This window comes from Lycorma delicatula, chromosome 4 (genome assembly GCF_047948215.1).
Source record: "Lycorma delicatula isolate Av1 chromosome 4, ASM4794821v1, whole genome shotgun sequence".
NCBI lineage: Eukaryota > Metazoa > Arthropoda > Insecta > Hemiptera > Fulgoridae > Lycorma > Lycorma delicatula.
In genome coordinates this window covers 90,343,026-90,367,762 of record NC_134458.1, presented here as the reverse complement: position 1 = coordinate 90,367,762, position 24,737 = coordinate 90,343,026, and the positions used below count along the sequence as shown (strand labels likewise).

General features: G+C 34.2%; 1 protein-coding gene across 2 annotated transcripts in view; it reads left to right on the top strand.

Moving 5' to 3' along the window:
- The window catches only part of LOC142323638 (uncharacterized), an 89,248-nt gene that overhangs the window by 344 nt on the left and 64,167 nt on the right, over positions 1 to 24,737 (top strand). For both annotated transcript variants that reach the window (XR_012756143.1, XM_075363577.1), the window contains exons 2-3: positions 11,652 to 13,163; positions 18,569 to 18,780. Coding sequence is in view for 1 of the 2 variants with exons in the window: in XM_075363577.1 (XP_075219692.1) it covers positions 11,652 to 13,163; positions 18,569 to 18,780 (1,724 nt within the window). In the remaining variant the exon portion in view is untranslated. The remainder of the gene's footprint in view (positions 1 to 11,651; positions 13,164 to 18,568; positions 18,781 to 24,737) is intronic.

The window sequence follows — 24,737 nt, the reverse complement described above, 5'->3', positions numbered from 1 at the left end:
TACTGTAATAGAAACCAGATTTAATTTTAGTAACGTATAATTTTGATGGTTAACCTAAAAGAGGGTTAATGCTGTATTTGTTTGAAGTTTATTTAATTTAATGATAGTGTAACAACTGCTACATTTAGATGTTGCTTTTATTACATTACCAATACATCTTATAAAATAATTACAACATAGTCCTCCTTTTGTCATCATATATCATAAACAATTCTGTTTTCAAAAGACTTACAACATGTATTCAATTGCCAAAGAGTGTAGAAAATAAATTTATTTAATGACAGCAGTATAGAGATAAGAATTGTAAAAGGGTTTTTTTAAATATATTTGTAAATTAGTTTATATACTATACTGAGTGCTGAAAAACATAAGTAGTTCACTACCCTCACCAAAAATTTTGTAATTCAACACTGCACAAGTATAAAATACATTATTTTCGGACTAAATAATTAAGTTAAAGATGAGATTAGATTTACCCAAGACTAAATTAAGTTACATTAAGCCTAAGGTGTGGGTTTTGATAAATCTGCAGTATACATTATTTACATAGTAATTAACTTCTTTTAAGTGAAATTTAATTGAGTTTAGTTAGGTTAGGTACCTAACGATTCTGCGTAATGAACTTTGTATGATATCAACATAATCTCGCTCACTTTGCTTGCTAACCTCATCTAATTAACCTTAAACATTAAATTGGCTGATATTAGGTTGAATCCATAATTATATAAAATAACATTTAGTTAAAAAATAATGTATATTACACTTGCTCAGTGTTGAATTACAGAAATTTTGGTGAGGGTACTGTGAAACTTATGAGGGACATAACCCAGGTAAAAGATGTTTCCAACAGAAAATTTCAATTTTTGAATAACAAAAAACTTATGTATAAATAAGGTATATTCTAAATTTTGTCAGTATTTTAGATGAGTTCCTAATTGTAAATAATTCACCTTTACCTGTTAAAAGATGTATGTATAAGACAATGTAAAATATTTAAGAAATCTGCTAGTTTGACCTATGTGTTGGATGATTAGATATATTGTTAAGTGCATCAGCTGTAGTAGGTATGCTAAAAGTGTTAAAGAAGTGTTAGTTTCAATTCTGAATGCGGTTAGGTCAAGAAAGCTGTGTAATTTGTTATAATGTTGCAGTGAATTATAAATCGTGATTTAATTTGTTGATGTGAGGATTAAGTAACATCGCCTTATATTTCCTTTGTATAAGAGTATGTAGCAGTGTCAGTCCAGTATTTTGTCTATAGATTTTTCATTGTGTAATGTTAATGTTATCTGAGTTTTGTAGAAATATTTCGCCAAGAAGACTAAAACTGGCTTACTTACCTACTGGTAGGACCAGTTGAGTTGAGTATTTGTTATTGTATATGAAGTAATTTTGTTCTTTTGTAGCGTTCGTTGTAATTTTGGTATGTTTACTGGTGGTGTGTTGTTTTTTAGTGTTTTTGTAGTAACACACTTACAACCTTGTTATTACCTCTACATTAATTTATCAGTATGAAAAACATAAATGTACTACGTGAAAGGTCACATATAAGAAAAAGTTTCAGTATTTTGAAAGTTAGTCACTTAGTATTTAATAATTCCAATTTATCATCTTTCATCATGCTGTTCAACAAATTGATTTGAAATTAATGCAGTTGAACTTTATCTGTTGAATAAACAGATACTTTATTTAGATGATAATATATATCATATAGAATGTGTCAAGTATAAAATTAATAAATTTGTTTAATAATTGTATTTTATTTATTTATTATATTAACATTTTAAAACAATATTAAATTTAGTTTAAAACAAAGTTTTATGTGTTTTTTTTGTTTTTTTTTTAATTTCACTTCATGCAGATTAAATTTCACTAACCAGTTTTTTAATTTAGATAAAGTTCTAAGATTTTTCATCAACAAAATTTATTTCCAAATAACAGTTCCTTATATCTGAAAATTATCAATATTAGATAATGTTGTTTTGTAATTGCATATACATTAATATGCCACTAAATATTATGCAGCTTATTGAATACAGCTGCTTTATTTTTATTTGATACAGTTATAATTATCCTAACAGTTAGTTTGAAATTCATGATAATAAGTAACCAACAATGTACAACATGTCTTAACTAATTAAATACGTACAGTATCATTTAAAAATAGTTGAATTGAAAGTTTGTTTTATAATTGAAAAAAATGAAGATTATGTTTTTTTTTAATAGTATTTAGAAAATATAAGAGAAATACTATGAAATGAGCTGTATTGGTATTAGTATTTGACAGCATATAAAAATCAAAATATATTAAAGTTATTTAAATAGTAATAATAAATTATAGTCATAATAGCCAATACAAATTAGTAACCAATGTGCAGTACAAGAAAAAGATTAAGAATAGTTTCCGGAATTTAGGTACAATCTGTGTGCCATAACCCTGTACACAATGCAGTTCTTTTCCTATTATTATTTATTTAATGTCCTCTTAAAATGTGTTTTTGGCAACTCCCTGATCCATTTGGGGAGGAATATGTCAACCTGATGTGGGTCAGTTGCCTGTGTTTTGGAGATGTGATAGTAGTTGATTTGAAGGTTATAATGCTCTCATATGTGTACTTCACACTCGTACAAAGTACAGGATACAAGAAGTGCTGAAACAAACACTGTCAGCACATATAAAGGGAGTGAAAAAATTCTCTTGAATTCACCTTGGCATGATTCTGTAGTCAGACCACCTTTAATGGAAATGGATTCTTTTGATTCTTGAAGATGATTTCATGAGGGAAAGATGTTGTAGTAAGCTGTATTATTATTGAATTACTTTACATTGACTCATCACATCTGATAGGGAAGGGTAGTCTGTAGCACAACTGCCTCTGTTTCAGAAGTGACATTATTGAGAAACATTTATAATAAGTAGAGTAGTTAATCCTAACAATATTGGGAAGTTATTAATTAAAACAAACAAAAAATAATACTGAAAAATAATCAGATAATTCCAGGAAAGGAGAAAATTACACAAGATTTGAAAAGAAGAAAATAAAAAACAATCCACTCTACATTCAATACTGTACAATTATTCTTTGTAGAAATTATGTTTGTGGAAGTTTAGTTCTATGTTTTCTAAGTTATATTACTTTATTGATATTTTATCATTTATATACCAAAATTATTAATTTATTTATAATTTTTATTTTTTATAAGCAATAAATAACATACTGAAATTAATTAAAAATTTTGTCTGAAAATAGTAAATTATATACAATAGTTTATGGTTTGTTTTTGTACTTATTTAATATGTAACAATAATTTACTGTTGGGTAAAGGCAGTTTGTGTTATGCATTGTTTCTGTAAAGAACAAAAATATTAATGTTATATAATGTGGGTTATATTAATGTGGTACTTTATTATCCCAATCTTTCTTATGATTGCAACACATGCAAAGCATCTGAAATAACAAATAGAGATAGGTTGTCTCTAAGACTAATATTGTTCACTGCAAAATTAGTCTCTGTGATGATCAAACTAAAGGAGTTAATTGTAAAGTTAAATATCACTTGTATTTTGGTCAGAGTGGCATACTGATCTGCAGCAGTATATTTGGCTTAAAAAATAAGGCACTGAGAAACTTCTTCACACTTCAGAATTTCCCTGGTAAGCTTAATTATTTTTAAAGATTTACGTACTGTTGCCTAAAAATGTATATTTATGATACATTTATATGCCTAAGAATAAGTAATAATTAGAGAGTGTTTCGTGTAAAATACAGTACATGTTCTATACGGTTATTTATGAATAGACTGTTTTTTTGTGGAGTGTGTGTTTTTCTGCAGTAAGTACTATATAAAGTAATCAGTTTTTGAGAAAATTGAAATTTTAACTGTAATAGAAGTTTTTTCTTGTGAAGTCTGATGAGAAATGCAGATTGGTGACATAAGTTTGGAAAACTAGTCACATGCAGTTGAGAAGAGATCAATGTTGGAACTTACCGTGCATGTGTCAAGTCATTTGCTCATCTAGTTTTCTTTCAGTCATGCTTTGTTGTTATTCACATAAACATGTTCATCACAATCATCATGTTGCATAATAAAAATCTGAATTTGATTCTTGGGAAGAGAAAGAAGTTACAGGTAGCAAGATCTTAAGGTGGTGGTTACTGAACATGTAGAATTTGATATTTCACAAGAAACTGCTGCATAAGGTTAGATGAATGTGTCATAATGCCTCGCACAATTCTGATACAACGCTGGGTGTTTTCACTGAATTTTGTCATTCAAATTCTGGTAAAATTGACACAAGTACAAGGAGTAATAATCGTTGTTTATTATTCAACTTAATTGTATGTGTGGTGTATTCCTGTATAACTGAAGAAAGCTGCAATTTTGCCATGCGTTTTTGGGTTTATGAGATTTTGGAGTTATTCACTGTATAGGCTGAACTTTATTTCATTTTACTCATACACCCATGATTCATTTGCAGCAACAATTGTTTTTAGAGTGGTTTCATTCTAGCAGGGCACTACTTGATGAAAGAGGAGGCTGTTTCTAGTTAGCTGAGAATAGTTTTGGCACAAACTTGGCTGCTATGTGTCCATTCTTCTTTCTTCCCTGTACACTACGTAAATTTAAGCTTGTGTTTTTGCAAGTTTTATCAAGCTTTTGACAAAATTTGGTGCAATTTCATTAATAAAAAAAATAAATCTTTTATTTTCATTGGTATGTAATAATAGATTACATAGATCATGTGATTATAAGATAAATTAAACATAAAAACATAAATAATAAGGTAAGAAATATACTTGATTGAAGTCCATAGTAATGATACACTTGAAGTAATATTAAGGTAAATACATAAACATAAAAAATTACTTCAAAAAAATTCACAATTCAATAGGCGCTATTTATTTTAAAAAACTATTTTGAGAAAATATGTATATACATGTTGAACAGGATGCAGAAAAATCATGTTTTTTAATTAGTATTATTTAAAGATTCATCAACAGAATATTATCGCTTCTATAGAAGATTTTCTTTTACATAGTTTTTTGAACTACTTTCATAGAATTTTCAATCCCTTTTTATTATCTGTACGCTGTTATTCTTTTATGTATATTCCAACTGAAGTTGTGTTTAATAGATTTTTTGAGTTTTGAAGCCATTTAGAAGTGGCACATATTTGTTACCAAAAAATGTCAACCATCTTGTGAAATAAATCACAACTTAAATATTCTATGCAAATGCAAAAAACAAAATTGCATTCTAATACTTATGAATATTATGAATAAAGATCGGATTATATGCAACATAAAAAAGCTTGAAAAATGCGTGAAAAGTGTTTAAATATGCAACTTTAAATAATAAAAAATTGTAATTTTTAGTTTTTTTTTTTATTTCAAAATCAGCATACAATTAGTAAGTAGTTGAATAACATATTGATAAATTCCGCAATTAACAATTATTTAACATTTTGTTACTTTTGTAAATGTAAAAAATCAGGTACTGTTCCAAATGTTCAGTAATAAGATTGTGTTTTCGATCACTCAAAATATTTTTATAAGTGGAAAAGGATCAATCTACATCCACTGAGGTAACTGGGCAGTATTTGAATTTGAGTCTATGTTAGCACATATTGTTTCTGGAAAAAGTTCACCCGTCCCATTAATAAAACTATCAATTTGACACAAAGGTTCAAAGCCTGGGTTATTGTTCAAAATGTGTTCAAATTTTTCTGTAAGATTACACGGGAATACCTCTGGCAATGCGGAGTTCATTTGGCGGATTTTATTCATTAGCTGAATAGATTCAGTCAACGCCAAACCTTGAGTTTCAAGCTTTTTATTACCCACAGGTATGTGGGAAAAATGAATGCTAATCATAGGTACATTTTTTTTTATTCTAGAATTGTTAAATGCTTTCTTGGACTGACAAACTGCCATAGTCTCTGCACTATCGAAGTTGTTTACTACACCTTTGATGGCCTCGAAATGTTCATTATAAAACAGCACAGCTTCAGTCCACATTCCCCATCGAATTACCACTGGTTCAGGAGGTAACGGCACATTTGGCAGTTTTTCTTTATAGGCGTTATTGCGAGCAGGTGCCTTAAGAAACACTTTCTTTGTTGATGAAATCAGTTTACTTATATTTCCAAACGTGGATTGTACTTAAGCGACTTAATCGACTTAATGAGTCAATGTACTCAGTGAGCAAAGCACATCACATAAACAAATTGGGATAAAATACTTGGAGAGCTTTGGCTGCCTGGATCATATAAGGAGCACAATCTGAAAGAAATATAAACACTCTTTCATCTGCAGAAGATTCAGGAAATATTTTTTTAATACCCTCATTCACAAATCTGGCGTTCGTAGAATGCTTTGTCTTTTCAAGGTGTTTGAAGATCACCAAATAGGAAGAAGAGCTCTAATTTTAATACACCGACAATTAAATTCGCAATGTAACGGCCACAACTATCGATAATTTCGTCAGCTGAAATTCCAACAATGCTATCCTTGAGTTCATTGCATATTTCTTCCAGAACATGCAGTTAAATTGTTGGTATGCAATTTTTATGCAATGTGAATTCATCTGGTATACTTTGATTCAAGCAATATTTTCACAGAAAATATTTGAAGATAGGATTTGTAAGTTTGTGAAGAGGAATATTTTAACCAATGCCTCACAAATCCATGCTAAAATGGTTTTTTTGTTTACCTTTGGGAGTGAAATCACTGCTACTTGCCGCTGTTACAAGTTGTGGTCGTGGGCCTTTCTTTTGCAATCCTGCAATATGAAGACTTGTTTTTACATGCTGGTCCATTTGAAACTTTTTTGTGCACAAAATATTTTTCTCGCAAACTCTGCAATATAACATTTCTGTCGTATTTAAATGTTCCAGGATAGTCAGCTATCCACGAAGAGAAACTTTTTTTTGGGAGGCATGGTACACATTAAACTTTGCACAAACAAACAAAAAACTAAACTGATGCAATGAACACATCAACAATAAAATGCGTACTTTAATTGCCTAGTGGGAGGAGTGCTGCGGTAGGCATGTGCGATGCAGAATGGTGTCGTCCTTCCTTGTCTTGCATGAGTGTGTGTTTTACTTGGCCACATAATAATATTATCTTACCAAAACAATAGACATGCGGCTGCTAAGTGCACTCTAAGAGCCGTGCAGCTAATAAGTTGGACTGGCTTAAACGTAAAATTTCATTTATTAACTAGATACCCTATCGAAAAATATTGTAAATATAGTGAAAATATGCATCATTACTAGATTTTAAGGAAAGTATACAATAACCAGTGAGAATGGGCTTAATATGCAAATGCATATAATCCAGTCTATAATTATGAAATATACAAATATGTAATACATGTACTAATCGGATAACCATAGTCCAGATATAATAAACTTTTTCACCTCATCCTAAATACTTTCTTCTGAATTTGTAAAACTATCTGTAGTAATTTAAGCTACATGACAGTTTACGTAAGTTTTAGTCATTGATGAAGACTACCACTATATGGCTAAAAATGTTTTGAATAAATAAGGAACTTCTGTTGTATAATAGTTTATCTTTAATTCAATTTATCCTAAACAGTAATTAATTTTTTGATTATTTAGAATTTTTGAACCCTTTCCTTTTAAAATTGAGATCACATTTTCATCTATTACACTTCTTGCATACCTTATTTTTTATGTATTATTTTTTTATACAATTATATATATATATATACTTATATATATAAGTATTTGTTGCTGTGAGAGCATGTTAATGTTATGGTTGGTAACCTTTCACTTTTTTTTTTAGTAATTCATATAATTGGTTTGATGTTTTTCTCCATTTCTTTCTGTTTTGTGAAAATACTTTTTTTTATTTAACCTTAACATAATTCCTACATCCTCAGTTATGTATTACAGTCTTTGTATTTGTTTATAGCTTTTACTTTCCATCTGTTCCTCTTTGAACAGGTAAACTATGTTTGGTCATTTTAATATATATCCTATTAATCTAATTCATCTCTTACAAGAATCCACTGTAAATTTCTGTCCTTTCCTATTCATTAAAACTTCATTTCATTTTTTATCAACTTTCCTAAGTTCAATAGTCTCCTGACACCATACTTCAATTAAAAGAATAAAAATCCTTTTCTTTCTTTATTTTCTATTGCCCATATTTCACTACTATAAGTAATAGGCTTAGACTGAGATGTGATGTGGTGAGTTTTTAAATGGCATCAACTGCTAACAATTATCCACTAAAAAATGCTAATAGTATTAAGTGAAACTCCGACTAGCATTCTTTTAGTTTGGTGATCAACAGGAACCAGTTTATTAAATGTGAATTCAGATGTTAATATTTTAGCCTTCCTCATACATTTGCATCATCAAGGATATTGTTCCAGGTTTTAAAAAATCGTCAAGTTATAAGGAAATTTCTCTTCTTACTCAGGATCTGATATCTTGATTTGATGTTTTTTTTTAAATATTTTATTGTGATAAAAATGCGATATAATTATTGTAGCAAGTGGTGCAACTTACTTTTATTATGTTATTTTTTATTCTTTTATTTTCATCTCTATATATAAAAAATAAATCAATCATTTTCTGATTTTCACAAGACAAGAATTTATAAACAAAACACATTTTGTATCTGCTTGACATGATATATCTCTTCTACATTGAGTACCATAGTAACTTGACACTAAAATGCCATAATTGAAGTGGTTATAGGCAGCATGACATGCATCGCAAGTCACCTCTGAAAATTATTGTCATTTTTAAAAATAACAGCATCTCATTCCTGGCTTACAAGGGAAAGTGTGGAGTAAAGTGGTTTCAGATTTCAGATTGCCTTCTTCACTGAACCAAATATATAGTTGCAAATCAGCTTACCAAGCCTACTGAAATGTAGTGACCCTCAGGTCTGTAAGTTACACCTTTATTCTATTCCCCACAGTGACTGGGCTTTATAATAAATTACATTGGTATAGAAGATCTTGTCCCAGAGCAATTAGAAATGGTTTCTATTTGTATTTTCCCCTTGAATTCAAAAATGTTAACATAATTTCTTTAGTTTTCAAGTTACACCATGCTCAGTATTATACACATTATGAAAGTTATGCAATTATGTTTTGGTATTACGCATTTATAATACATAAATGAATAAAAAAATTCTATTGATTAAGTATTTAAAAATGATTATTTTGTTTTGAAAGAAGGTCTGCGATAGGATAGAACAATGCAATTAGTCATAACTGCTGGATGATGCAACTCTAACATGAGTCAGAAAATGGCTTTCTTACAGACTTAGTCATCATTGTCAAAGTGATGTCACAAACAACATCTGTTTTAATTATAATATCTTAGTTACTGGTTCAAGTCAAAAGGTCAAGCCACCGATTGTTACTTTTGCCTGACTACTATGGCAAGCATTAGTTCAAAATCAAAGCACACTTTTTTACTATAATTTACTATTTGTCATGAGGCCTGTGGCTCACAGTGAAGAACTGTTTGTGCCTAAACCACCAGAAAATATCATACTTAGTGATGATCAACAACATAAAGATTTGGCAGAGGATAATGATGATGTAAGGGTTGATCCAACCTATGAAGCTTCATTTTCATTTGTTGAACCACATTTACTAATACAAGGGGACCTCTGTGACCTTGTAAGAATCTGAATTTTCAAAAAAGGAAGCAGAACTTTTAGGCTTACAATTAAAAGGCTGGAACCTCCTGTATCATGAAAAAAAGTATGTGTTTAGAAATAGACATAATGACTTCAAGAATTTCTTTGAATTTGATTATAGACTTGTTTTTTGTAATAATGTTTTGTCTGTAATGGAATCATTCGGTCATGAGTACAAAACAGAGGAATGACATTTATTTATTGATTTGTTTAAAGCTAGGCTGAAAGCCATGCTTCTGCACATTGTGAATGAGTTTCCATCAGTGCCACTATCTTAGACTACGAATCTGAAAGAAACTTACATAAACGTGAAACTTCTGGAATATCTGTGGTGAGTTGAAAGTAATTGCTCTGTTGCTAGGTCTTCAACTAGGCCTTACCAAATACTGTTGTTTTCTATGCGAGTGGGACAGCAGAGACCGAAAAAATCATTACGTACATAAGGAGTAGCCAAACCAAACAGCATTAACTTCAGGGAAGAATAATATTGTTGATGCATCAGTTGTTGATTTGAAAAAAAATTTGTTTACCTCCACTCCATATAAAATGGGCTTACAAAAAACTTTGTAAAAGCAGTGGATCGAAGTGGGCTTGGATTTGCTTAAAATCTAATTTTATTTTACTTAAAAAATAAGTTTCCAAAGGTTAGTGTAGCAAAACTCAAAGAAGGAATCTTTGTAGGACTTCAAATTAGAGATTTACTTAAATATGACAACTTCAATAGTATGTTAAATGAGGTGGGATAAGCTGCATGGAAGTCTTTTGAGAGCATTTGCCAGAACTTCTTAGGAAACCATAAATAGGAAAATTACAAAGATATAGTAGATGATGTTATAAAATCATGGAATGCAGCATGTCACTTCTTGGAGTTACACCTGGATTTCTTCCCTCCAATTCTAGGAGCATTCAACAACGATACTGGTGAATGGTTCCATCAGGGTATTTTGGATATGGAAAAGTGGTACCCGGGCAAATGGGGTTCGAGCATGCTAGCTGACTATTATTGGACCCTAAAGAGAGGTGTTCATGATGCAAAATATCGTAAAATCATAAGATTACATTATATTAAGAATGCATTTTAAATATGTAATGTTATAAAATTAAAATAGTTGTCTTTAAAAATCCTTGCGTGATAGACTGATTCTGAAACCATATTTGAATTCAGCGCGAAAAATGCTATTAGATCACTCATTTCTGCTTCTGGGACAAAATATAAATCAAATTTTGTATACCAGTATTAGCAACAAATCAATGTACCCCTTTCTGTGTTAAACATTGCATTTTATATATATATTGTTCTAATGTAGCAGAAGAAAGTTGACATAGATCCATTCAATGAGTTCATATTAAAAAACTGCAAAGTATAATTATTATCAGTCAGCAATTAGTATGATAGTACAGCACTAAGTGGTCATTACATAAACTAAAATAATATTTTCAGTAGAAGAGTGTTGAGTGGGGAACCGTGTCTGTTAAATATAAAAGTTCCATGAAAACGTAAATATTTCTGAATTTCTTCAACATTAGTTATTCTTGAGTTGCTTAAGTTCTGATTAAAGATTTTTTTTTCCTTGGTTTTTTATTATCTTAATGATAGGAAATACAATGTATATACTAGAGTTTATTTTTTTATTTTTAAGAATTCTGAGTTACTTGTACCTTAAGGAAATTACATGAACATAGCATCAATAATATTAATTTAATCTATATAATATTACATTTTCTTTGGTGGTTTCATGACTTATATGAAAAATGTCATACTTATGAAGATTTTAATATTTTGCAAGAAAAAAAAATAGATGGTCCTTGTAATTATGATATACGAGTAGGTACAGTATGTCATTAGGAATTTTTATCCATTTTTTATAGTATGTTTTATAAAAGAAATAAATTGTATGGGATCCCATGTAGAAAAATTAGTTATTAATCTGTTTTTTATTTTCCTGTTTTCAGAAAAATTTGATGTGCATAATATTTCAAGCAGTCAGACTGAAGAAATTGCCAAAGATAATTCATTAGTAGATATTAAGAGTAATAAGCTTAATAAGAAGACATTTACAGAAGCAGTTGAGAAATTCCTGTTAGAAGATTACCTGAATAAATCTGCTGATACAGATAGTAATTCGGCTGATGCCGATAGTATTATATCTAAAGTATATAGTGAATTGACTTCTCCATCATCTGCCACTTATTCATCTACTTCAGATGTTCCTAGTTACAAGCCAACTCCGATTTCAGAGCTTAAGAAGAGACATATTCCAGTCGCATATGCTCCAAATATTGTAAAGTGTGTTATTCCTAAAAGTAAGTCTTCAGCTAAAAAGCCAAAGATCGAATATGTACCGAAAGGTGAAAATGGAATAGAACCAAATCTTCCTGACTACAGCCCTACACCATCTAATCAGATAGCAAAAAATAAAAGTCAAGAATATTTGCCGGTGGAGCCAAGCTGGAACCATATTTATACTCCTAGTAAAATAACAGATTTCCGTTCGTCAAATGAATTCACTAGTACTGAACCAAGTTATTTATCAGACAGTAATCCACCTTTATATTCTATGGATTTATCACCACCTCATGATACAATTAATGATAATTTTTATCATCCTTCAAGAGTAATTAATAGCGTCAATGAGGATGATCTCGATCTTGATGATATAGCTCCAGAGTTAGATATGATTAGTGAAATTGTTGATTCAGTAGATGCAGAATTGAAAACAAGAGTTGATGAAACTATTGATAAAGACATTGTTAATTCTGACATAGGTGAGATAAAATTGTGTAATAAGAATATTAAAAATATTTCTGATAATAAAGGTGATAATGAACAGGAAAATGATAATAAAGAAATAAAAACTGATGTTATCGATAAAGTAAATTTAAAAGAAAACGAAAAGATAGATGAAAGTATGTCGGTTCTTTCTGAAAAACATTCAAATATAAAAACTGATAAAATTAAAGAACATAAATCAAAATATAAATCCAAACATAAAAGTAGTAATTCCAAATCTTCAGATAAACATAGTAGTTTGAAAATACATGATAGTAAAAGTAGTTCTAGTAAACATAAACATATTAAGGATAAACATCGTTCATCCTCATCTTCAACATCATCTAAAGATAAAAGTAGCCATTCCAGTTCATCAAGCAATATTAAAAGTGATACTGATTCAAAAAGTAAACAAAAACAATCATCTGAACGAAAGCATAGTCATAATGAAAAAACTCATTTGTCTGATAAACAAAAATCTCAGAAAAGTCACAAAAATAGTAATGAAGATAAGAATGGGAATAAATATAAATCTGAAAAAGAAGATCATAAAAGAAATAAACATTCCAAATCTCATTCGCATGATTCAAAGCGTTCTATTAAACAGAGTTCAAAATCCAGTTTAAAGAGGAAGTTAAGTTCTGATTCTGATAAAACTGAAAGTATTAAGCGAAAAAAATCTAAACAAAGTGCAGGTAAATATTTTGTGTAAAATAGTTTACTATTAATTATTATAACTTTTTTTTTTAAGAATACCCTTTGAAAAATTAAGGTAAAAGGTAATCCACCGGGTTGGTCTAATGGTGAACACGTCTTCGCAAATCAGCTGATTTCGAAGTCAAGAGTTCCAGTGTTCAAATCCTAGTAAAGGCAGTTATTTTTATACAGATTTGAATACTAGATTGTGGATACCGGTATTCTGTGGTGGTTGGGTTTCAATTAACAACACATCTCATAACTTTTTTCTTTTTTTTTGAGGAGGAAGAACTCCATTTATGGGCGCCAAAGCAGTGTCGGACTCGCTAACAAATTCTGCAAGCTGTTATAGCAGAAAATGCGTATGTATTCCTGTGCACAACTGACTAAACCTCCACCCCTGGCGACTCCACCTCCTGGGAAACTGCTAATAAAGCATTACTTCAGGAGGGGGATAAGCGCCCACACACACATTCAGTCTCCACAAGCAAACATCATCCATACCAGACCACTGCACGCACACACTCCAAACCTCAAATACCTAAAGGAGGAAAACATCGAGAAAAGTAGCATACCTAACAGGTACTAAGATGTACCACACACATTTATACATTCATACAATCAAGGCAACACAAGACAACCGCACAACAATCATGAAGACATGTCCACAAGACATAATTTATCCACCAAAACACACTCAACAGTTAATTTCCACAATCTCACCCAGAGTACACAAACATACATCCGCCATCTAACACACACATAACTCAACTACTTAACAACTTATTACTTACCCACACAAGCGTCAGCCACAATCACTACAAACGTGAGCAACGCCCTCTGACACCAGGAGTGGAGAGTCCACGGCCTCCCTGCACCAAAGCAACCCCCCTCATGCTTAAGAGGGCCCCCAAGGCACTCTCAGCCTTGTCCAACCTGGCACCCTCCAACACCTCATTCCCTTGCAGGCCACGCCAATGCTCGCTGTCTCCTACAAGTTTTTTCTGTGTTTTTAAGCTCTTCTAAAACTTTTCTATTATAATTTGCAATAATAGTCCACTGCATCACACCCTGAAGCATTATCTGCTGAAAATTCCTCAGGTCTGAACATGTCCACCCAACCCAGGGCATCCAGCATGCACCTCCACACATCCTGGAACCTCATACAACAGAAGAAGACACGGTATGGAGTTTCCTCCACGTCACACACTGGACAGCGGTCTGAATGATCAAGAGCAAACCTAAAAAGATACGACCTGTAACCACTGTGCCTGACCAGGAATTGCGTAAGACTGTAATCAATTGATCAGTGAGTCCTACCACACCAACTCCTTACATTCCCAATCAGACAGTAAGTCCACTGACCTTTTTCTCCCGCAACCCACATGTTCTTGCCAAGTATTCATCAACTCTTGTAAATTGGCCACAATCAATCACTTCTTCTCCGAAGAAGGAAGCATCCTTAATTCTCTATGCTTCCTTCTGTGAGCAATTGGCATAACACCCACCAGCACTTTTGCAACCTCTCTTGAGATCGTACGATAAGCTGCTGAAATCTGGAGGCAGCATTTCCTATGCAGCCCAGCAACTATCTCCATATACCTTTTATACATCAGAACATCTGTCCAGATCTCTGCTCCATATAAGAGGGAAGAATATACCACACTTGATAATAACCTCCTGAGTTCTCCAGGCCCCCTGTTTGGAAGTAAGATGGCAACCGCACGCATTATCCTCTCTTATCTTGCTCACAACTTTCCATAACATGGACTCCATACCTCAGTCCAAGATGGGTATCAGTCCAGATGCCAAGGTATTTAATGGTCATTCTGGAATCAACCCTCCTTCCTGCCAGTTCCAATGACAGTGTTTGACGTCTTTTCGTAGAGTTGATAAGTACTATCTCTGTCTTTTCAGGGGCCATCCCAAGGCCAACCCCAGCTATCCAAGTGCTGATCGTAGTATACAGAGCCTGAATTTTGTCCACAATCTCTCTCTTTGTGGTAGCCCCGACTGCAAGTACTATGTCATTTGCATAGCCGACCATAGCAACATCCTCCGGAAGTGAAATTTGAAGGACTCCATCATATACTGTTTTCCATAAGGTTAATCCAAGGACCGACCCCTGCGGCACACCCCAATCAATGGTCCTTACAATCGTGCCATTCTCCACTGTATAAGTCAGTCGCCTGTCTCTTAAATAAAACAATAATAATTTTAACAGATATGCAGAAACCTGTAAATTCCAGAGAGCATTTGCAATGGTGACATGAGAAACGCAATTGAGTGCATTTCTCACATCCAACTCCACCAACACACACATTTTATGTTCTGCAAGATAAATTCGAGTCGTGACTGTCACCTCCTCCATTGCATCACATGCAGACCTGCCAACTTGAAAAACATATTGTCTCCCCGAGAAGCCATCTGCATCCTCCACTGCACGAACCAGCCTTTACTGGGGCATACAGTCCATGATTTTCCCCAATGTATTAATCATCGCCAGTGAATGATAAGACGATGGAAGCACCAGATCACGTCCAGGTTGCGGCACCAACACAAGATGCCTTCCACGCTTCGGGGAATACCCCCTCCCTCAGATAGGTATTATAAATGTCAGGAAACACATCTATATTAGCTCGGACTGCCAATTTAATCACAAGATTTGGTAACGCATCAGGACCAAGGGCCTTGTCATGAGGAACATGCTCCATTGCCATGATCAATTCTTCCTTCATGAACACTAGTAGATCCACTTTTTCACCTGAGGCAGTTGCCGGAACCCCATCTCCATGTAGAAATAATCCATCAATGATGTGCTGGGCTGCTTCCATATCCATAGCAGTGGGTACTCTAGGTCTCACAACATACTTAACAATAATCTTGTGTGGTCTCCCCAAACAAGATCCTTATCCTTCTCGGATCCTTTTCAATCTCTTCAATAAGTTTGCTCCAACAAGCCTTCTTGGATTCTGTTATGAGCATCTTCTCTGTTTGTAAGGTACCTTACAATGTCCCCTAGCTGATTGGAAATAAGTCTGCTGAATTTCCCTTCTGCCCCTTAGCCATTGGCTGCATTTCCATGAGTAAACAGGTGGATGACCAGCCCTGTAACACAAGGGCTGGTCAATATGCCAGCCCTTGGCATATTGATCAGGAAAGGAGACCATCACAAGCCCTCATCAATTCACCCACTAATAATTGAACCTTTCCTTCTGCCATTGTAATCTCAGTAACCTTCCTCAAATCAAGGCCCTCCACGAATAACTGGGGATCCATTCCCTTCACACTCCACCCTTGAGCCAGGGGTCACCCTCTCACACAATGTCTGCTATTGTCAGTCATCATAATGATAGTCTGGTGGTTGCTCCCTGTATAACCTTCCCACACCCGCCAGTCTCAGAATTTAGCCACAAGGGCAGGGGCATAAATGGTCGACCTGAGACTGTACAAGAGTACAGGAATAAAAAGGGTAAAGGATACAGCAATAAAAAAAATAATAATTTTGGAAGAGAATATTTATCAGTAATTTATTGCAGATCTGTGAGATGCAGTTTTATTTTATTGTTTACTTTATATGTTTAATATTATATGAAATGTAAAACATTAAAACACAATAATTAGATAAGTTTAAGACCCTGCCATATTAATTTCCAGTAAGCAGTACTCACCAGTTAACATAAATTATTAACATGTATGATGAAAATAAATATAAAAACGCAAATAAACCAAATAATTACATTATAAAATATTTAAAAAATAAAATAATAGAGAGGAATTGAAAGGAATATACAAAATTAAATATAACACAACATACAAAAATAAAAAAATAAGGTATCTAATGTAGCTGACAAACTGTTAGAATGCAAACACAGAATCACAGATTGTAAAATCAACTTTTGAAGATTTGTGATAATGATAAAAAAATTAATATACTCAAAAAAATTTTATTTATAAATAAAAATATAAAGTGATGAACCACTACATCACATTCAAAGATTATGATTTATTTTAAAAGTTAAAAAAATATAATCTAACAGTTGGTAGTAATGACAGTTGAACAAAGGAAAATACTACATTTAAAGATTAAATGAAAAGGTAAAAAAATTTCAAGCAATGATTGCAAATTTTCCCCATTTTCGACTACACTAAATGAAATATTCGCTTGATTTAGGCTTGCAAATACTCTTCAGATAAATTTTTAATTTATCTTTCCATTTTCAGACTTTTTGGGTGTAGTATTTTAAGGTGTAAAAAAAAATCAAATTTTATTTTTCATTTTTTCTGTTCTATTCTTCTCTTGAATCAATTTTTATAAGATTTGGTAACATTGTGATGGTAGTTTTAGTTTGATTATGAGTATTTTGCGAGTGATACCGTGATGGGAAATCTAAAAATCAGTTAGTGGGTCCTGTAATGATCAAACTGCTCTGAAGAAATTACAATATACTGATAGTTTTCATAAATTGAACAGGCTTTAATTTTTATTTATCATTATTATCCTCACAAGCATGAATTTAATAAACACAGGGGTTACTTGCATTTCCTGACAGTGGTGGGAAATGCAAGAAACCATGAAGCACAGGTGAAGCCATGATAGGGGTGTTAGTATATATATATTTTTTTTTTAACTTATGACCCTCTAGAAAAATTACTTTTAAATACTATAAAGTATGTGTGTCAAGAGAAAAACATTTATGAGGCATCACACAAATGTATTACAAAATCCTTATGCCATTCATTTGGAAAGTATTAATTGAGATATATATATGTGTATGTATGTATATATATATATATTTTTTTTTTCTTTCTAAATGAAAATATGGATATAAAATAATGTTTATTTGAACAGTTTAGTCCATGTGAAAGAAATATTTAAGATAATAATGATGAATTTAGTTGTAAAAGTACATGACAGTGACAGAACTATAAAAATTATTCATTCGCAATGGAACTTGCCTTTCATTTGCAATTACCTTTACAATTTTTAATGATCATTTTTAGTAGGTTTCTCTCATAAACATGATTATCACCTCACATTGTAAGTAATTATTGATCCACTTCTCACGTTACAAAGTGCAAATCAGTACAAGAATTTTAGTAAAAGTTTCATAAAAATAAAATTCTCTCTAGTAGTTCATACAGTAATTAATAACTTTTATTTTTTATATCAGTTACGAATTTCATGGTAAGCCAGAAAGCAGGTAAACTGCTTGCAAATAATATTTAATTATTGGCTGCAGATATTTTGTGTTTAATTACTATTGTATAGTTTTTGAAAACAGCAATCTTTTGATATGCACATGTTATACTAAAATTACATTTTTTTTTTTTTTTTTTACATTTAGAAGCTCTCAATTTAGTGAAACTAAAGTTTCATAAATACCTATTTAATTTATTTCAGCTCCAACAATTGCTGATGATGTTAGCAGCTCAAGTTCTGATGTAGAAGAAGTTCCATTACACTCACCTGTTGATGCTATAGTTATCACTGATTCTGAGGAATCTACCCATGATGTCAGTAATTATAACGCATCAGATAATGATGACTCTGATAATTCTGAATCTCATTATGAATCAGAGAAACTGCCTGATGTTGGGAAAAATACTGAAGTGGTAATTATAAATTAGAGTTTTATTAAAAGTAGTGCAGTAACTCTTCATTTTATAGGTATTATCCAATTTGTTGTTAGCATAATAATATATAATTAGCACACTAAAATGGTGCAATACAACTTTGTAAAACAGTTAATATTCCCACTCTTCAAACTGAAATAGATTTTTTGAGAATCCATTAGGTAGTGGCAATATATACTTAATCTCTTGAAAAGTGCATTAGAAACACAACTATGTTGATAAATGTGTAAGTTAATTTTATTGTTATACAATGATCACATTTAGCGAGCAGAGCTCTGTTTAGTTTTGTTATGTTGTTTGCAGTCTGTTTTTCGTTACCTTGTCCCAATTTTTTGTAAAAAAAATTATAAAAAAAGTAAAATAACATGATTGTGATTTTTTATCGTAATTTTTAAACAGTTTTTCTCATAAATTCATTTATATATTACAAGTTTGTATTTAATATTGTATCATAATTTAAAATGGCTAGCCAAGTTGTTTATATGTTTCACATATAGAAGATAATAAATTATTATTAAATAATAATTATTTTTGTCACTCTGAGATTGAAGATAAAGATGTTATTTATAGTTTACATAATAATAATCCAAATGTTACAAATAATATAGATGGCACCTATAGGTGGGAATGATACATGGAGACTACTTCTCAAAACATAAGTACTAAACTTGAAGTGTTTATTTATATAAAATAAATAATAAAAATTTAGTTTTAGGTGCAATACTGATTTTTGTTTTATTTTGAGTAAAAAAAGTGTGTTGCCGACATCGTGGATTTTTAAAATTTGTAAAGCTTGTTTAATAATGTTTTATCAACTTTTTTAATTAACAGTGAACGCACTTCTCTCTCAGTTGGTTTTATATCTCTGATATATTTACAATCCGCACAAAATATCTGATAAAAACAATATGTTAAATGATTAACATAACATACATTGAATATAATTGATTATATACTGAAAGAATTTCGTAACCTTCTTAAAAACAGGTACTGTTAACAACAAAGTTGTCACTTATATTCAACTGAAGAAGATGCTGTATAATTAGATCAAGAAAATCCATTGAAAGAGCATCCTTTTAATCTGAAAGCAAATCATTTCTAATTTTTTATTTTAATTTACTTTTCATAAAGTTTTATTGTTTTTTTACAATTACGTTTTTGTTGGGATATGAGACAAGACATTCCTATGAACGGATCAAAAAAGCGACCATAGAAAAGGTATCAACATATAAGCTCTTGATTCATATGCTGATTACTGTGGTTTTACAGGAAGACATACATAAGACATATTATTTAGAAATATTTTCTTTTTTTTTGGGGAATACACAGATAAAAAAAATGCCATTTACGCATGCCTGGGCAGGCCCAGGTAGTGATGAACTCATATGGGTTTGGGTGGATGATGTTAAGAGCCTGTGTATTCCCACACCCTACTGACTAAAAAACCCTTTCTCACCTCCCCCTCCCTGAGCCAGCACTGCAGTTAAGCATTATGCAGCTCAGCCCTGGGGAGTGCCTGCAGGCTCGTGGGATCCAGAGCATCATCATGCATCATCATTATTGCCCATCCTCGCAAGCGCGGACAAACAATGGCTCCACAGGGAGCTGTCCTTCCCCCTCTTGCCTACCGATCATGATTTTCACCTGATGCTCAGGTCTTTACATGGAGGTTCATATCCTGTAGTAGTCTACAGTCTTGAGATGGTGTTGGATGTCGCCTCATTGTCTAAGGTCAGATTTCTTTCTTCTTAACATTTCCGCTACAACCTTCGCCACGTTATTCCACTCCATATAACCTTTAAGCATGTAATCAATGATGTTATCTGGAATCAACCCCTCCAGGTTGAATTGGGTATCCTGACATGTATCCACCTACAACAGCTAAAAAATGTGTGCTCCACAGTATCGATATCACTACAGTAGAAGCATTGGGGGATTCCCTCCTGTAGAACTGATGTAGATATGCTGCAAATGCTCCATGTCCGGAGAGAAACTGCGCGAGGTAGAAATCCACCTCACCATGCCCTCTCTGGATACATGGCTCCACCCTCTACATTAGGCGCCTAGTCCGTGCCGTTTTTGGTGGGAGCACTGCCTCCCACTCCAGTTGCCATTCCTCGGTGGCGAGTATTTTGGCTTCCGATGCAGACATACCCTCATATCTTCTTATCAACTGAGCAACCCAGAGGTGAATAGGGTAGATGCCCGCAATAACCTCAGCCGCCATGTTGGGTACCGTGAGCTATGCAGAGACTTTCTTGACAGCCGCCCTTCATTGAAGGACAGCGAGCCTCTTCAATATTTTCTTTTTAGTGAAGGTCTCCCTCCAGGCCGGCACCGTGTACAGGAGTATGAATGTAATCACTGACAATATTAACCTCCTTTTGTTTTGCTTGGGGCCAGTCCTGCTCCTTAGAAGTATACCCAAGCAAAGCATCATGGACTCTGCTTTCAATGTTACCTCCCTCATGTGGGCATTAAAGGTACTGTTCTTTTCCAGCCATATGCCAAAGTACTTAACATACCTTGACATGGCCACTCTGACTCCATCTACCAATATAACAGTATTATGCAATCTCCATCTTCCAGACATCACCAACATGGCTGTTTTTTTGGGGGCAAGCAACACTTTACTTGCAAGGAGCCAGTTGGTGAATTGTTCAACAGCTCAGTTCATCAGTACTTCCACCTCTTCCATTTCCCCTGCTATCATCACGGCTAGATCAACCGCATAGGTCATTAATCAGACATTGCAATGAAATTCACTGCGCAGGAGGCCCTCAAATGAGAGGTTTTACAACAGTGGTCCCTTAACAGAGCCCTGTGGAACCCCTCCATATGTCTCGAACTGCATAGTCCCATCTTCCGTGTCCTGCTCCAGTTGTCTGTCGTGTAGATAGTTGTTAATGGAAGCTACAAGATAGTCACTAATTCCATGCACCTTTAGTGCCTCAACTGCCGTGGACCAAGGAAGGCTATTAAAAGCGCCCCTGACGTTGAGGAGGACGATTAGAGGTAGCCTCCTCACATACCAGGAGCATGCAGAACAATCTCGCGCCCAGTCCAGAATGCTTCTAAAACAACATCCATAGATGTTCTCCCCCACACAAAGCCAAATTGATTGGTGGAGAAGCCTTCAGAAATCTCAACCTCAGTATGTATACGCTCCACAAATAAATTTTCAAAACGTTTGCCAAATACATTTAAAAGGCAATTTAGCCTAAATTTGTTACTCTCCATACCTTCTGCACCTGGCTTGGAAATGAGCACAGTTCTTGCCCGTTTCCAACATTCTGGAAAGTCGCACCCATGAAGTGTGCCATTCATCACATCTAGCACCATCCATGGGTGCACTTCCGTAAAGCTATTGACAATTGCAGCCAGGATAGCATCAGGTCTTGGTCTTTTCATACCGTTATTTCACCTTATCGACCAAATCAGCTCCCTGACAGCAAATCTATTCTGGTGGACACATGTTATTTGATTCCAAGCCTCCTCCTGGTATGAGAATAGTTCCTGAATAGTCCAGACGGCCTGCCCCCTGGACAGATGGGGGAGAGACCTACCAAAATGCTTCCTCACAATCTTATAGGCCCTCCCCCATGAGTCATTTTCAAGTTCATCCAGGATCTTGACCCAGGCATCCTTTTTTGCCTGCATTTAATTTTTTCTTTGTGGAGCGATAGCAAGCATCCAATATTTCGATCTGTCTGTCTTGTCGGCACCTAGCTCTTAGGAGGCATCTTCTCACAGAAATGGCCTTGGCTCCTAAGCTAGCAATTGGAGCAGACCACCAATAGATGCTTTTGTGCAAACACCTCCCTTGTGGTCTTCCTGCTGTACACGCTTCTTGAAGTGATCTCATCAGAGTGTCAGAACAGATCATCTGGAGTGAGGTCAACGGAGTGAATGCTGCATCTACAACTTTCATCATTTGAGTGACTGTTGGTCTCTACAGTCCAATCCTGGGTGGTCCAACCTGATTAACTGCTCAGAAAGTGAAGGCCATATGATTTCAGATAAATTCACCCTCCATTATCCTCCAGACTTGTATTTTTTTCCAATGATTCTCCAATATGGCCGTTATATCTACTACGAAACCGGCTACCCTACCGATGTAGGTGGGAACCATCAGAAATTGAGAATGACCTTCACAGCTCCCAACATGGAGGCCAATGTGTATCCCTTTCTGGTTGATCAGATGCCAGCTAGCTCATCACATTCCACGTTGAGATCACTGATCACTGGTCTTGCAGAGTTCCTTAATAACCTGTCGATGTCATTTATGAACCAATAGAATATTTCTTCTCCACAATTTGGAGAGACATGTGCATACTACCAATATTTCCGACAGTTCTATTGCCACATACCCAGACCTCTTGGTTATTCCCAACACGGCTTGACGCCCAGAAATATTCGGATTACGGCATCCCCATTGTCATCAGAAATCCAGCCCTCTGCTGACACCTTGCGCTGGTTTGGTTCAGCAAGCAAGAGAAAATCTGTCTCCATGTCTGCAGCAGTTCCCAGCATCAAATCATGTGCAGCAGCACACCTGTTAGAGTTCAGCTAAATGAATTTCATTTCTTGCTCAGCCCACAATCTCAAGCCCCCATCCGATGTCTCAACATCCCACAGGCGATACATTTCTGTTGTTCTTGACACTCAGCTCGCTGTGGCCCAGCCTGTTGTAATTATAAAAATTATTAGACCTATCTGGACTTTTACATTGCCCAGCTTTGTGACCTGCCTGCCATCAACGGAAGCAGTTCATGTCTGGCTTCCTCAACACAATCCGGCATGATTGCCAGCCTATCGGAATTCTTTTGTTGATTGTCAGGCAATTGGCATCCCTTGTTGACATCATCGCAGTTGCATTATGTGTTTGATCATAAGCGGGTCGCAGCGACCTTAGCCTGGAGGATGCAGCATCTCCACCAAGGATCCTCTTAACTCCAGCAAGCACTTCCTCCCCTGTGACTTCTGTGTCCAGATCTTTTATGTGGACAGTAACTGTTCTCAATACACTCTTCTTGACCACCATAGCCTCAGGAGTCACCACCAAGATCTTCTGTCTTAGTGCCGATTATGCCCTTCCCTGAAGCAGACCTCCAGATTGTCCCCTCTACCCTTCCTAACCAATAATGTCACCAGCTAGGTCCTCTCCAACAGATTTTTTCACATTCTTCAGTAAGTCTGCAAATGTGGTGCCATGCTGGTGAACCACAATAGTAGAAAATTTTGTTATGTCTCTCTGAACTTGCCCACCTTCTTCAAACAAAAATAGTGAGACATCCATTTCTCATTGCCTGGCCCAGAATTCAAATGCCTTTTTTACAGAAAGGCCCAACTGCTCCTTGGTAATGGCTACCAGAATTCTATCCACCTCTATGTTTGCAATCTGGTTCAGGCCTTTCACAACTGTCTCTATCATCGCCCGGCCTTTGTCCTTTACGAGGATGACATACCTACTGCCTCTTAATTCCATTTCTTCCTCCTCAGGTAGGATGGACACCACTGAGACCTCTCTTATCGCATCTCCTACATGGAATTTATCCTCATCAGTGTCCTCCTTATACCAGGCGACACAGCGCAAACATGGGCAACAAAATGGGCTTTTCCTATCACATAAGGTATTCAAAGCAAACACTTTTTCCCTCTCATCTCTGTCCTCAGGAAGACCAGCCTCCTCCTTTATTTCAGTAAATACCTGACTAGGCCATTGTTTGTCCGCTTCTTCAAGAAAATCCTCCATAGTACTGGTGGTAAGTGTCTTAAGACCACCATGTCCAAAGTCTCTTCACCTTCCAATTCAGAGCTTACTATTCTGCTTCTTTTCTTTCCAAGTTCCATCCTTGCCTCTCCAGTCACCACCTCTTCCATTGCTGAGATATCGACTAGACTCGTAGACGGTGTGACCTGAGGAGACCTAGCTG